This window comes from Halichondria panicea, chromosome 6, assembly GCF_963675165.1.
Source record: "Halichondria panicea chromosome 6, odHalPani1.1, whole genome shotgun sequence".
NCBI lineage: Eukaryota > Metazoa > Porifera > Demospongiae > Suberitida > Halichondriidae > Halichondria > Halichondria panicea.
The window spans coordinates 7,364,933-7,381,500 of NC_087382.1; the positions used below are offsets into that span (position 1 = coordinate 7,364,933).

General features: G+C 40.7%; 1 protein-coding gene across 1 annotated transcript in view; it reads right to left on the minus strand.

Moving 5' to 3' along the window:
* LOC135337542 (uncharacterized) overlaps window positions 1-16,568 on the minus strand; it is a 127,513-nt gene continuing 110,945 nt past the window's right edge. The window contains exon 3 of the mRNA XM_064533474.1: window positions 1-16,568. This exon is cut by the window's right edge and continues 108,322 nt beyond it. Within this exon, the coding sequence (XP_064389544.1) occupies window positions 224-16,568 (16,345 nt within the window). The 3' untranslated portion in view covers window positions 1-223.

Sequence of the window (16,568 nt, forward strand, 5' to 3'; positions counted from 1 at the left end):
TTGACTAAAACAATGTTAATAAATGCAAATAAAACAAGTGACATTATTGCCAATTTTTGCAAAACTAAAGCATGTTCATGACTATACACGATAATGTGTTTCTAGGAGGAATACAACTAATTATTATGTTTCTCATGTTCAACTATTATACTTCTACAAAATATATACCTCTACAAAATATAATGTTTTTTAAAGTTTCCAATGTCCATAAATCGTTTATTTGTTAGTTTCCAGTGAGGTTGTAAGCGGTGAACCCACTTGCTGTAGTGGCATTAGAGGCATTGCTGTTGTTGCTACTATCGTCGAGGATTACAGAAGTGGGACACGAATCTTGCAGTGTGAAAGTGGTTATATCGAGAGTAGTCGTATTGACTGTTTCGCTGAAACGGAAAGTAATCTCTCCTCTATTCAAATCCACTGAGAATGATACAAGTTCTGGTGGAGAGCTGTCTTCAGTGTAACTTGTGACTGGAAGTGCGTTGGTTCTTGGTATTTCAACAACATTATTGCCACTTGCATCTTTAATGGCCGCATCTGTGATGCTAATAAAAGTACTGGAGTTAGAGACAGCTAGTAAAGGACGACTCTTGATCTCATTCAGGTCAGAGTTAGCAAGTCGAACGAGGATTTCGGTATTAGTAATGTAGGAGATATTATCACTTGATGTAAGAGAATATAGAATGCTTGCATTCATTGGTGCAATGTTCCTGTACTGTAAAGTGATGGCTGATGGGTCTACTGAAGAGGCTAATACTGTCTCAGAGAATCTCAGTAACAGTGTAGAATTGTCAATATCCAAATCGAATCCAGTTAGCTGAGGCTGTATGGCGTCTGCAACAGGGACATCAGCAACTTTAATTGCCATATCTGAGAGGATTTCTTCAACTGGGTTTCCACTGGTATCGAGAACAGTGCTCTCTTCGAGTGTGATGTATGTGTTGTTTTCATTCATGGCAAGGTCTAGATTTGCTTTGATATTATCGAGATCAATCTTAACAATTTCAAACACAAGATAAGTTTGATTTACCAAAACAACCGAGCCATTGGTGAGAGAGTATGATTGACTGTAGTTGGCAGAGTTATTGCTCAAAAAAGATATACCAGTAGGGTTAAAGGATGTTTCATTGACTGCTTCAGTGAATGTCAGTGTTACTAAACCAGAGTTGAGATCAAGGCGGAAACCCAATAGATTTGGAGTCGTAATATCAGATGTGAATTGAGAGGCTTCCCGAGCAGAAGATCTTGGAGTCTCAAAGACAGAGTTACCATTAATGTCTGTTACTGCAGTTGATCGAATAGAAATGAAGGTGTTTACAGAAGCATTGTTATTTCCAGATGCTAGTTCAGGTAGACGTTTAATTTCATTGAGATCAAACTGAGATAAAGATATGAGAATAGTTGGGTCGTCCATGGAAATGATTTTTCCGCTAGTAATATTGTATTCTATTGTGCCATTAGCTTCACTAAACACCATATCACTCAGTAGCGAAATATCTGTTAGAATGACACTGTCCACAAGAACTGTCTCAGAGAATTTCAAAAGAATAATACCTTGATTGAGATCGAATTCAAAATCAAGTAATTCTGGCCGCAGTGAATCTTCAATGACGTTCATGGCTGGTAGACTAGAGTTCATCAGTACTGCTTCTACAGGATTTCCAGCTCTGTCTGTACCTGAATCCTCAGTGAATGAAATGAATGTGTTGGATACAATTGTTCCAAGATAGACGTGTCTTTTGATTTCGTTCAAGTCCTCATCCCCAATATCGATTGTAATGATTGGAGAATGGACTGCACGAGCTGAGCTGACACCAGTTAGAGTGTAAAACGACATATTGTTCATGGGTTCACTTGATGTATTCTGGAGTGTGATGTAAGTAGTGTTCACAGAAAATGCATCTATTGTCTCATCGAATGTTAGCACAAGTGTTTCTGCAGTTAAGTTGAGAGTAAAGTTCAGCAGTCTTGGACTAGTAGTGTCAGAAATGTAGGTGTAGACGCTAGCCGCATTCATTCCAGATATCAAAGGAACATTATACTGTGGTGAAGTACTCATATCTTGTATGGTAGTATCCGATAGTGTGAGCCAAGTAGTCAAGTTGTTTCTAGCAATGTCGTTTGCCTTAATAACATTCAAATCATCGGTGTCAATGATGAGAGTGACAGAGATGTCATTGACTTGCGAGAAAAGTTTTCCTCCTGCAAGGTTGTGGGCTGTTTCGGAAGTTATTGAGTTAAACGATTGCTGAAGTGTGATTCCAGTGGGGTCCACACTAGAGGCATTAACCGTTTCCGAGAATATTAGTGTCAAATGTCCAATGTTCATATCCAAGTGAAATTGAGCCAGCACAGGTTGAGTTGTGTCATTCAAGAAAGAAGATGCTTGAACTCCAGCTACAGGTGTCAAAGCATTCTGATTCATGTCAGCAATGAAGCTGGAAGATAGAGCCAGGTAAGCGTTAGCCATAGAGCTCAACAAGCTGGTGTTCTGTTTGATTTGATTGAGATCGTCCGTGATGATATACAGCTCAATGTGGGGTCCGTTGGTACTGTTGCTGAACACATTTGTGAGCATGAATACAACAGAACCATTTGGCTTGTTCATGAAAGTCAAGCCCCCTATGTCTAAGCTTGATACATTTACTACTTCGTCAAAATACAGCCTAATCAAGCCAGTGTTCAGATCAAAAATGTAATTCTCCAATAATGGCTGAACGTTGTCTGGGTAGAAGTCTATTTCAATAAGTGTTTGCTCCATGTTAGGATTGAAAGCCATATCTCTCACAGCCGAAGGTAGAAGAACCAGTTGTGTACTGTCAGAACTTGTTGCAAGGTTGACGTCCAGCTTGAGGTTGTTTAAATCCATAGTGCTTAAGAAGATGGTAATGACTGTTGAGTCATTCTCAGACACTCCAGATGTTGCAGTAAGAGAAACAGAAGTTCCATTGTCTGAGGATTGAATCATGATCCTGCTAAGGACTATATCTCGAGCAGATACAGTTTCAACGAACGTCAGGCCCAACTCTTCACTTGTGAGATTGAGGCTGAACGATTGGAGTATAGGACTGGTTGTGTCTTGTGTAAAGGCACCAGGTTGAAGACCAAGGGCATTATTGCGTGGTACTTCTATCAGAATGAGGTTTACCATGTCCGATATAACATTAGACGTGACTGAGATAAAAGTATTGTTGAATCTTGTCGTAAGATCTCGTATTTGCTTGATTGCATTCAAATCTTCAACTGTAAGGTTTATGCTAACCTCTGGCTGATTAAGTGTCGATCCACTTCCACCAGTTAGTTGGTAGTATGACGAAGTGTTGGTTAAGTCTGATTGCAGTGTTATATCAGTTACTTTAAGTGATGAAGCATTAACAGTTTCACTGAAAGTTAGAACAATAACTCCGGTGTCTACATTTAAGGAGAATGAGTCGAGTACAGGATTAGTTCTGTCGGGTATCACTAGGCTAGCCTGTACCGCCATTCCACCTTGCTCAGAGATATCATTTCCATACATGTCAGTAACAGATCCTGATTTCAGGAATATGAAGGTATCATTTTCATTGTTGGCAATGTCAGTGAATCGCTTTAGGAGATTAAAGTCATTTATACCGAGAGTGAGATTCAGCAGAAGTCCATTTGACTGAGTGTTGACAACAGTTGTTTCACTTAGACTCAACACTCGAGTGGATGTTGCATTGTTATCTGTGTTATGGAACTCAATGAGAGTTTTTTCTAGTGACTCAAGCAAGATGGGTTCAGAAAACACCAGTGAAACGAATGCTGAATCACCTTCTGCATTGAGTTGGAAGTAAGTCACAATTGGCTGTGTAGTATCTGGAATATATTCGGAAACATTGACAGCTTCTTGTGCCAGAATAGGAATGAGAGAGTTTCCGGCTGTATCAGTGGGTAGCAATGAAGCAATTGAGTTTATAGAGAGGTATGCAGTAGAGTTGTCGACAAAGAGTTCGTTTGGATTGGCCAACAGTCTAAGACGATTAAGCTGCTCGAAATTCAGTGTGATGTTGATTATGTACCAATCGAAATTGCTTGCCATCAGATTTCCTGCATAAAGCAATGCATTAGTTTGATCAGTAGTTCCAGCTACGATGGCATTAGTTCGAAGTTGTTGAAGTTGGATTTCGGTATTTGCCACACTCTCAAAGTCAATGGCCTCATCAAATGTGAGTGCTAGTATACCAGCGTCCATATCAACTGAGAAAGTTGTAAGAGTTGGTGATGTGATATCCATATTGAATTGGTCTACTGGTTCACCAGTTACATTGACAGAAGGAATGAAATTCATATCCAAGACTGTTCTGGTCAGCAATGAGATGTATGTGGTGTCGGTACTCACAGCCAATTGCCTTCTGGACTGGATGTTGACAATGTCAATAAATTCAAGCTCGATAACCACTTCTAGACCATTGGGACTAGTAACAGTACCATTTGTGAGGGTGTAGTATTCACTGTCGTTGGCTATTATGTTAGGTGTGGACTGCAGTGTAATTGCAGTGAAGTCAACACTCAGTGACCTGACAGGCTCTGAGAATACAAGAGTCAGAGTTGGTGGGTAGTTCATGTTCAGATAATAATCACCCAATTCTGGTGGAGTCGTATCAGGAGTGAAATCTGTTACAACAACACCAACCGATTCATTAAGAGTCCTGAGTGGATTTCCATTTTTGTCAAATGCTGTAGTGTTGACAAATCTGAGGTAGGTTGTATTGGTGTCTGTTGCCAGATCTTCCTGAAGCTTGATGTTGTTGAGATCTTCCAATGATAGTTGTATGGTTACAACAGTGAGATTCCATATAGGTGCAAAACTAGGAGAAGTTAGCTGGTATTGAGTGGAAAAGTTACTGATGTCATTTTGCAGCCACAACAAATTGACAGCAAATGTTGACTGCTCAATCGTCTCTGAAAAGCGGATTATTAGTAGCCCAGTGTCGAGATTGAGATCAAAACCAGTAAGTTCTGGTTGAATGGCATCTAGACTCACATTGTCAAACTGGAAGGCTGCCATGGATAGATAATTAGGTACTACATTGTTACCACTCATATCCTCAACTGTTGAATTGGAGTATGAAAGGAATGCCTCGTTCAAATTTGTGAAGAAGTTTGGTAGGCTCTTCAAAACATTGAGATCGTAATCAGTCAAGGTAAGTGTGACGATTGTGGAGTTAATTTGTGTTGATTCCCCACCACTGATTGCAAGAGAATATGGCAGCAAAGTGGACGGGTCGTTTTGGAGGATGATTTGTGTGGGATCAAAAGTACCAGCATTTACAGTCTCGGAGAATGTTACTGTAAGTAATCCTCCATTGAAATTGAATACAGCACCAATGACTTCTGGTTCGGTAGTGTCTGTGATGAATGCTTGGGCAATCATAGGTGAATTGATAGGCTCCACTCCGTTTCCAGCCATGTCGACAATGGTGCTTGTTTCAATTGCAAGGAAGGTATTGTCCTCACCAGTGGCTAGTTCAAAGTTTGCTTTTAGAGCATTTAGATCTTCATCTGATATTGTCAAATTGAATTGCTTGGAGTTCATCTCAGAAGTACCACTGGATGCGGATAATCGATAGTAACTTGTGACATTCACAGTAAAGATTATGTCACTGTAAAAAACAAGGCCAGTTACATTGAGACTGAAAGTGTTTACTGCTTCAGTAAAGTTCAGAATAATAATGCCCATGTTTAGATCAAACACGAAATCGTACAACTCAGGTGGTGTTATGTCAGGGATATGTTCTCCAGAAAGTTGGACTTCCTCAATAGCAATACCATTCATGTCTCTCACAAAGCTAGTGTTGAGATTGAAGTATGTATTATTCTCATTTGTGGATAGCATTTCCTGTAGCTTGATAGAGTCTAAATCGATCTGGTCCAAATAGATATCAATGACAGTGCTGTCTTGAGTCGAAAACGTGCTTGTCTTTAGAGTATGAGATTGTGTAGGTGATTGAATACTGCTCTGAACAGTGAGATACTCCACAACTACTGATGATGAATTGACTGTCTCATCGAACACAATTGTCAATATCCCTTCATTAACATCCAATGTGAAGTTTGACACTAATGGTGGTGTAGTGTCGGCAGTAAATAGTCTCACTCGAGTAGGGTTACTGATATTGACATCAATGATTGGGTTGTTAAAGGTATCTTTCACTAGTCCAATGCCAAAGATGAGGAATGTTGTTTCATTGGCTGTGGCAAGGTTACTGGTTCTCTTTATCTCATTCAAATCAGTCACTGTAAAGTTGAGATGGATGATAGTGTCGTCAATGGGTGAGATGCTACCAGATGTTAGTGAGAAAGAACTATAAAACAATGTGGAAGTGGTGTTATCACTTGATACCAAGGTAACTTCTGATGTATTGAAGCTTTCATAGTCAACAATTTCAGAAAATGTGAAGGTTAATACGCCACTGTTCAAGTCCGCATCGAAAGATACAAGACGTGGTTCAGTTGAATCCACAGTGAAGTTTGTGACTGCAAGAGATGAGTTGGGGAATATTTCAGATACTCTATTGCCAGCCATGTCAGAAATGGCATCTTGAGTGAGAGAGAGGTAGCTATTTTGCAGGTTAGACGCCAGAGCTCTGAGCTGGTTGATGGCATTGATATCACTCACTGACAAGAAGATTGATACTTGAGTACTGTTCTCCATACTAGTATCAGACTGAGGTCCAAGAGTGTAATTCTCAGTTGACATTTGCATGTCATTGTGCAGGGTCAATGAAGTGACATCAATACTCTGAGCGTTGACTGTCTCGCTAAATGTTAAGTATACAATTCCGAGATTCATATTGATGTTGAATGATAAAAGTACAGGGCTGTTTTCATCAGGTACAAAGGCTTGTGGTTGAATTGCTGTTTCTTCAGAAATTCCTACTAGGTCATTTTCAGCTGAGTCTGCAACATTTCCATTTCTAATTGATAAGTAAGTGTTTTCAAATCCTGTTGTGAGGTTGGTATTTCGTTTGATTTCATTCAGATCGTTCGCCACAATGAAAACAGTTATTTCCAGGCCATCTATAGAGCGAGTTACCTCTCCTCCACTGAGTGTCAGAATGTTAATGGATTCTTCAAAAGTAGCATTGCGGCTAGCTTGAAGAGTGACTCCAGCTGGATCGAATGTAGACTGATTAACAGTGTCAGAGAAGGTTAGTGTAACAGTACCAACATTGAGATCAAGAGTATAATTGAGTAGCATTGGTGGTACATTGTCAGGAATAAACTGCTCCACAATGATCGCCTTGCCATCAGTAATTGGAGCTACATCAATACCAGCTGTATCATCTATGAGGAAAGCTGCAACGGTGATGTACGTGTCATTGCTGTTTCTTGCTAAGCCAATATTAGACTTGAGTCTCAAGAGATCGAAGTTTGACAATTCCAGGACAATGACATAGCTGTTAGCGCTGTTGGTGATGCTGCTAGCAGATGGCGAAAATACTCTTCCATCCGAGCGATATTCATTGTGTTGTAGTGTGATAGCTGTTGCATCGAATGTAGAGGAGTCTACAACATCATCAAATGAGAGTGTGATGATTCCTACATTCTGGTCATATATGAACGAGACCAATGAAGGCCTTGTCTGATCAGGGGTGAATTGACTGACAGGCTCACGGTTTACAGGGATAACAGAAGTGCCAGCTGTATCGAAGAATACTTGACTATGGAACGAAAGGAATATGTTCTCTGGTGTTGTTGCAAATGTCTGGTCAACTTTGAGTGCTGTGATATCAGGCCGCACTAAGTTGAGGGGTATAATCTGCAACCCTGTGATGCCATCACTGTAAACAAGGTCACATCCAGTCAGAGATAGTTCAGAAAGTCCAACAGTAGTAGTTCTCATGTTGTACAGTGTGATTCCTCCACAGTCAATGCTGTCAGGATGGATAGGTTCATTGAAAGTTAAGGTTAGAAGATCTGCATCGAGGTCCAAGCTGTATTGTAACAATTTGGGTGAAGAAATATCAGGAGTATAGCCATTAGATTGTACTGGCAGGGCCATTTCAGAGAGGATTGCTTCAACTCTGTTAGGACTGAAAGCATTGTCCGAAATAGAAAACTCGGTAATAGAGATGAAAGTGTCATTTACACCCTTTGCAAATACAGAGGCCTTGAGAGCATTGAGATCTTCAGTTGTTATGTTCATTACTATTACTATGCCATCAGGACTCTCTGTACTTCCACCAGTTAGTGTGTATGATAGCACAGGATCTGTTGTGTTCAATTCACCCTGGATTGTAAATTCTGACGGTTGGAGAGAGGAAGCACCAACAGGCTCATTGAAAGATAGTGCTAGTAATCCTTTGTCCAAGTCAATGCTAAATTTAAGCAACTTCGGTCCAACTTCATCTCTACCATAGGATCTGACTATATATCCAGGTGCATCATTTGCTACAGGAACAATCAGATTTCCAACCATATCTACAACAAAGTTGGAAGTGAAAGAAATGTAGCAGTTTCCACGGTGTGTACAGAGCTGGTCATCTGACTGTATCTCATGAACATCTTCAGGCAATAGCATAAATGTGATCACATTATTATCTGTGTTATTTGTGATGCCACCAGTTAGATTGAAAGTTGAAAATATGGGGTCAAACAGATCCATGAGAGTGATGGCAGAGAAGTCCAACGAGGTCGCATTTATTGTTTCAGTGAAAGATATCGTGATGTAAGTTGTTGTATCAAAGTTTATAAGTGTGAACTCAGCAATCTTTGGATTAGTGGTATCAGCTATATAGGCATCCACTGGGTAGGCTTCACCATTAGGTACTCCATCAATAGGAATGTCTACCATATCTCTCACTGAGTCATCTTCAAAGATGAGGTAGCAATTGTCCAGTGACTCACAGAATCTCTCACGCTTGATTTCGTTCAGATCATCTATACTGAGAGTGACTTGCACTGTTGCAGAGTTGTGTAACTGCACCATGCTTGTGAGTGTGTGGTTGGCACGGATTCTTGTGCTGTTGTCTTGCAGGGTAAATAGGTTGATCATCAGAGTGCCTACATTGACAGTTTCATTGAAGTGGAGTAACAAAATACCAGCATCCATGTCCAAATCAAAGGATCTTAGTTCAGGTCTCTCCATATCTGGTGTGAACAGTGTTACTTGAACAGCACTTGCAAGGGTGATTGTGAAGAATACATTTCCAGCATTATCCCTTAGAGTATCACTAGTAGCAGTGAAGTATGTCGTTGAGTTAGAAACGGCAAGTGTTTCTCTTGCCTTGATCTCATTCTTGTCTGTGACTGTTATGATGATTATGATCACAGGTCCATCCATTGATACTACTTGCCCACCAGTGAGAGAATATGTTGTATTGCCATCCATGTTATTGACGAGAGTGATGCCAGTTGGATCAACTGATCTGGCATTGACAGTTTCAGTCAAGTAGAGAGTAAGCTCTCTTGTGCGCATGTTCAAATCAAAGGCATCAAGAACAGGTCTGGTTGTATCGGGAATGTATTCACTTACTCGAGTTGTGATAGGTAGTGCATCATTTCCAGCTAAATCATTTACAACATTAGGCTGTAGAAAAATGTATGATGTTAATTGAGTTTGTGCTAGTGAGGTGAGTTGTTTCAGCTCGTTCAGTTCGTCCAAGGTTAAATTGAGTTGTATCTTGTTCCCACTCAGTTGGATAGCAGAGGTGTTTTGACCGAGAGTAAAATTCTCAGTGGGGTCAACGTCTGAGTTGAGGAGAGTTATTCTTGATATCACAAGTGAATCAAACGTGACATTTTCAGAGAACACCAACAAGACTTGGCCGACATTAAGGTCAAGATTGAAGCTGTCCAGTGACGGTGGCACAATGTCAGCATCATTCATTCCAGTAAGTAGAGCAGGTGTAGAAATTTCCACAACTGGAAGATTTGCCATATCCGCTACTGCAGAGGTTGTTATACTGAGATAAGTGGGAGCCACAAAGTGGCCAAGTGGTGGGAGCATCCTGATAGCCTCTAGGTCACTGCTATTGACCGTGATTGTGATATCTGTGGAATCAATAAGGCTCACACTTCCACCAGTGAGAGTATACTTCTCAGTTACATCAGTATCATTGGCAGTAGTCCTTAGAGTAAATTGCCTAGGATCAAGTGAAGAAGCCCTCACAGTCTCTGAAAACGTCAATATGAGTAGCAACGGTGGAAGGGTATTGCTCATATCCAGTCTGAAAGAAACTAGCACAGGATTGGTGGAATCAATTGTGAATCTCTCAACAAGTAGGGGAATAAATTGACCACCGACAAGATTTCCTGTGGTATCAGAAACGAGAGTTTCCGTGAATGTTAGGAAGGTGTTATTCTCATTTGTAGCAAGAGTAGTGATTTGCTTGATTCTGTTGAGATCTTCGTCAGACAGAGAAATAACTACAACTGGTCCATTGCTACTGACTGAAGCAGATTGATTAGTTAAGGCATGTTGAGGAACCAAAATATCATGCAGCATGACTTGAGTCACATCTAATGATTCAACATCAACCGTTTCTGTGAAATAAAGAGTGAGTTCACCAGCATCGAGATCTAAATCGTACATCACCAGTTCAGGATTCACAGTGTCATTCACAAGCACTGTTGCTTGCAGTGCTGCATCCACTGAAATAGTTTGGATAGCATTAGCATTCATATCAAGTAGAGTTGAGTTGTCAAGAATGATGAAAGTGTTTAGAGCACTTGTTGCTAAGCTCGAAATATTTTTGATGAAATTGGCATCCTCAGTGCTAAGAATGAACGATACGATATGGCTGTCACCACTGGTTAGAGCACCTCCAATAAGTTGCCTCTGTGGAAAGAATCTTGAGGGTCCACCAATCAGTGTAATTCCTGTGAAGTTGAACTCAAGGACACTGACTGTCTCAGAGAAGTAGAGAAGGGTTGTATCATTACCCAGGTTTATGTCAAACCTCAGTAGTTTTGGTTGCGTTGTGTCCATCACGTAGCATGAACTATTGACATTGATAGCATTTGAGCTCACTACTGCAGCTATAGGGTTTCTAGCATTGTTGTCATACACCATACCTTCTCTAAACAAAATGTACGTATTCAAGCCAGTTGTTGCAAGATTTCTTTGACGCTTAATTTCATTGGAATCTACTGTTGTTATGTCAATCCTCACAATGATTTCATCAATTGAAGAAACATTCCCTCCAGTGAGTTCATATTCTGCAGCTAGTGAGTTACGTCCACTACGGAAGGCAATAAAGCTAGGATCAAGCGAAGAGACATTAACAGTTTCAGAGAAGGTAAGCTCAAGATACGGTGAAGTGTCTAGATCGAGGCAGTATTGAACGACTACAGGTGCTGTGAAATCACGATTGAAAGAGAACACAGGTTGAGCATCAAATGTCTCAATTGCATTGATAGGATTGTCACTCATGTCTCTTACAGTGTCAGCAGTCAGTTGTAGATAGGTATCGTTTAGTGATGTTCCAAGCATGATCATGGCCTTCAGTTCATCAAGGTCAGTTTTGGTGAGAGCAATGGTGATTACAACTCCGGTTATGTTGGGTGTTGGAGTTCCTCCAGTTAGTCTATATACTTCAGAAGCATTGGCAACATTAGGAGTGTTTTGAAGAACTATTTGAGTCAAGTCAAGGGATGTTACATTGACAGCCTCACTAAATATGAGCACAAGAACTTCAGAGGTGATATCAAGAGAGAACCTTGTTAGATTTGGATTTGTCACATCGTTTCTGAGCAGTGAGACTTGAAGTGCGTCGTCATCTAAGATGGGAGCAACAGCAGAACCTGCCACTTCATCAATTGTTGCTGCTCGGAGTGACAAGAATGTATTGTTTCTCTCTGTAGCAAGTCCATCTCTCATTTTGATGTTATTCAGATCGTCGTCAGCTATGTTAATGGTGATAGTGTATCGATTCATGCTGTTACTCGACCCACTCGTTAAGGTGTATGAATCAACTGGATCAAGCATAAACTGATCATTTTGAAGAGTAATGAATTCTGTATTGAGTGTGTCCACATCTACAACGTCGTTGAACGTGAGGATAAGTTCAGCTGTGTTCATGTCCAGCTCGAATGCTAGAACAACAGGGTTTGTGGTATCTGGTACAAAGCCTCCTGGTATTACGTTGATAGGTGGCTCTTCAGTCACTGGATTTCCGGGTGCATATGCATTGCCAGCCAAGTCAAAGATAAAGCCTCTCTGGAATGAAATGAAAGACGATGACTGATCAACTGCAAGATCTTGTCTAAGCTTTATCTCTCTCAAATCAGAATTGCTGAACGCAATTTCAATGACTTCCTCAGTTGCAGTGACGTAGGAAGCATTTCCTCCAGTGAGATTGAACACTCCGTCACCGAGAACATTCCTGTGCAAAGAAATCAGATCGAAGTAGACTAAAGAGATGTCGACAGGCTCAGAGAAAGCAAGATTGATGACACCTCGATTCATGTCCATCAGAGTGAAAGTAGTCAGCTGTGGTTCTATGGAGTCTCTAGTGAAGCTACTGACTTGCAGGCCATTATTCTCTGAAATGGCTGCAACTGGATTGCTGCTTGTGTCAGTGACAAGCATATTTGTTAAAGTTAAGTAAGTGTTGTCCACAGATGTTGCAAGGTTTTCCAATGCTTTAATAGCGACAACATCAGAATCTCCAAAGTTAATAGAGTCAACAATTTCAAATCGGATAGATGGTAATCGTTCAGTGGTATGAACAAGATCATTCTGGAGTGTGAAACGCACGGTTGCATTTGATCCGTTGTTTTGCAGTGTGATATATCTTGACTCAAATACAGTGTACTCCACTGTCTCGCTGAAGTAGAGAGTGATGATTTCTAAGGTGAGATCAATGTTCCACGATAGCAGTTCAGGAGAAGAAGTGTCTTCTGTAAATATAATTGGTGTTGGTGAGTCATCTAGGCTGCGAGTGTCATTCACTGCAGTAATTGAATTGCCAAAAGTGTCTCGAGCAAATGTAGAGTACAGACGCAAGTGACAGTTAGTAGAATCAGTACACAGTCTGGTATCGGCCTTGATTAAGTTCAGATCATCATTAGTCATTTGAATAACTACTAAATTGTCATTGGTGGAGTTGACTGTACCATCACTTAGCATAACAGAGGAATCGGAAGCTAATAGGAAATTTTGCAGCCTCAGAGATGTAACATCAATAGTGGATGCATCGATAATTTCCTCAAAGAGTATCATCAATATTCCAGAATCCAAGTCAAAGCGGACAAACTGGGTTACAAACGTAGGCGATTGATCCTGAGTGTAGATGAGTGGGGGGATTGCTTCACTGGAGGTAATTGGGATCACTGGATTGTCCATTGTGTCATTTACGAGGAGCTGTGTATGCGAGAGATAGCAATTGGAGCCATTAGTGCAAAGAGTAGCTATCTTTGTGATATTATCCCGATCAGACTTTGACAAATCAATAATGAGAATGTCACTGGACACCAGAGGATTCTCAAGTGTTCCGCCAGATAGACTGTATACAACAGTAGCCTCTGGTGTGCGCAGATCTGAGAATGAAATTTCAGTGACGTCAAAGGTGCTAATGTTCACCGTCTCAGTAAATGATAGTGTGAGTGTGGCCAGTGTGAAGTCAATCTGGAATGAGACAAGTTCTGGTCGTATCATGTCAAAGCCAAATCTGTTCACTTGCTGAGCATTGTGTGATGGGATAGATACAACGGCATTACCACTTCTGTCTTGGGCAAGTTTTTGAGTGATAGAAATGAAGGTATCACCAGGATACGTAGCCAGGTCGTCATATCTCTTGAGAGCATTCAGGTCGGACAAATTCAGATACACCTCCACTACAGAAAACTCTGTTCTGCTGTAGTCACTTAGTGAAGTAATAATGAATGACCTCGTTGGAGTAGTCATGAAATTCTGTAGTGTAATCTCCGTAATGTTGATGAGAGGATTCACTGTCTCCGAGAAATATAATACTAGAGTGCTGTTTTCCAGGAACAAATCAAAGCTCACAAGTTCTGGATTGGTCACATCTGGGAATACAAAGTCAGCTGGTATTGCTTCATCATCATTAACCATGTAAACATTTGTTCCAGCCATGTCCCTAATGAAGAGTCTTGAAAGGGAAAGATAGGCATTATTAGTACTGGTTGCAAGCTGCGTGAGATCTTTGAGCGCATCCAAATCATATCTACTGAGATTTAGAACCATCAGAATGCCATCAGGGTAGACAGCTTCACTCATGATAGTTGGTGAATAGAATTCAGTCTCTAGAGAAGAGTTGAAATGATTTTGCAGTCTCAACAGTGGCGGTTCGAGTGTGAGATGGTTAACTGCTTCAGAAAAGAGCATGTGTATGAGTCCATCATCAATTGAGATGTTCCATGATATGAATCGAGGCCTAGTTGAATCAACAATGTATTGGAAGACAGGACTAATGAGTTCTAGGTTGCCATTTCCAGCTGTGTCAAATACTACGTCATCTGCAAAGAATACAAAGGTGTCATTTTCACCTGTAGCCAATCCTGTATCAACCTTGATTTCATTGAGGTCATCGTCCGTGATATTGAGATACAGTACCTGATCATTCTGCAAAATGACACTGCCACCTGTCAGATAGTACTCAGTGTTTGGCATCATGACAAAGTCGACAAATCTGACTCCAGTAATGTTCAATGATGATGCTAGAACAACTTCACTGAACGTTAGACTCACGAAACCTCTGTCAGCATCAAAGAGGAATGCAACCAGTATAGGAGGCTCGGTATCAGCAGTAACATTGAGTGCTCTCAGTCCAGATCCATCAGGTACTGATCGGATTATATTGGCTGAATAATCTTGGGTTGTTGAGTTTGTGAGAATGACATGAGTATTGTTGATTTCAGTGGCCAGACCAACAATGCGCTTAATGTTATTGGCATCGGCAACACTCGGCAGTAAAGTGTAGATAGGATGATAGAGGCGATCGATGTCTGTTGGAGTGATTGTACCCATGTCTCTCATGGTGTAAAAGAGGTTTCCTCCAGTGGATGGGTCGCTAGAAATTGTGATCTGAGTGAAATTGAAAACCTCGAAATCAATCACTTCATCAAATGTAAAGTAGAACATTTCAGGTGTTCTATCGAATGTGAACTCCTTTAGCATTGGTCTTGTGATATCAGGAATGAGAGCACTTGTTTGCAATGCTTCACTGATGTCTATTTCTGTAACAGAGTTGTTTTTCAAGTCAGTTACGAGTGAAGATGTGATAGAAATGTAAGTGGATTGAGTATCGATTGCTAAAGTTCTACTGATCTTAATTGAGTTAAGATCGTCAGCTGAGAGCAGTATGGATACAACACTTGAGTCGTTTCCAACAGGAGTACTGGATCGCAGTGTGTAGTATTGTGTGAACTGATTCAATGACCTTCGATTTTGTATTGAGATCTGAGTGACATCAACAAAGCTGATTTTCACAGTTTCACTGAAGTTCAGATAGAGCCATCCGCTATCGATATCCAGAATGAATGATTCTAAGACAGGAGAGGTGCCATCTGCTGTGAAGTTAGTGACCCCAATTGCCATTCCTGAAGGTGTACCGTCAAAATTGATCTCAACAATGTCCTGAACCGATTCAAATGGTATTTCAAGGTAGGTATTCGTTTCGGATGTGGCCAGATCTATGTTTGCCTTGATAAGATTCATATCTGACTCTGTAAACGTTATGGAGATGACTTTTCCATCATCAGACTGTGCTATCTCTCCTCCAGTTAGAGTGAATAAGATAGCAGACGGATCACTTGTGTTTATAGAAGATGACAGGGTGAATTGAGTTATATCGATAGAACTTGCATTCACTGCTTCATTAAAGGTGAGTATAAGAACGGCAGCATTCATATCAAGGTCAAATCCATCAAATAATGGTGCATCAGTGTCTTCAGTGAACTCATTCACCTGGAGAGCTTTTCCATTTGTGACTGCCAGAACGTCAACTCCGAATGGATCATCAACAGCAGAAGCAAGCATGCTGAGATATGTAGTGTTTCTACTGGAAGCTGTAACTCCAATACTCTTCAGTCTGAACAAATCAACTGGTCCGATAGTAACATTGATGAAATAGCCTGTGACTTCAGATGCTAAACTAGAGCTAGTGAGAGTATAGGAGACACTGGGGGTTGATAATTCGGCATGTTGGATAGTAACTGCCTCAACTCTGAATGTACTTGCATCTACTACATCGCTGAAGGTGAGCATTAGCTCACCAACATTCACATCAAGATTGTAAGACATCAGCATAGCTGGAACAGTGTCAGCTTCAAGCAACCCTGTGCCAATAATTACTTCTTCACTGAACAATACAAATCCTGTATCCATTGCTAAGCCAGGAGATGCACGAATATTGGTTGATCTTGCTGATTGACCAAAAACTGCATTCGTCTTGATAGCTACAATGTCTGGTTGTGTGAACTCAATCTGTATGATAACGGAGCCTTCACTAGAAGTAGCAGGGAATGGTGTTACTATGCCACCAGTGAGAGGAATGTATGATTCAGCAATAGATTCATTACCAATAAGGGTAAGACTTGTTGCATCAATGGAGGAGATCAGTACAGACTCGGAGAATGTCAAT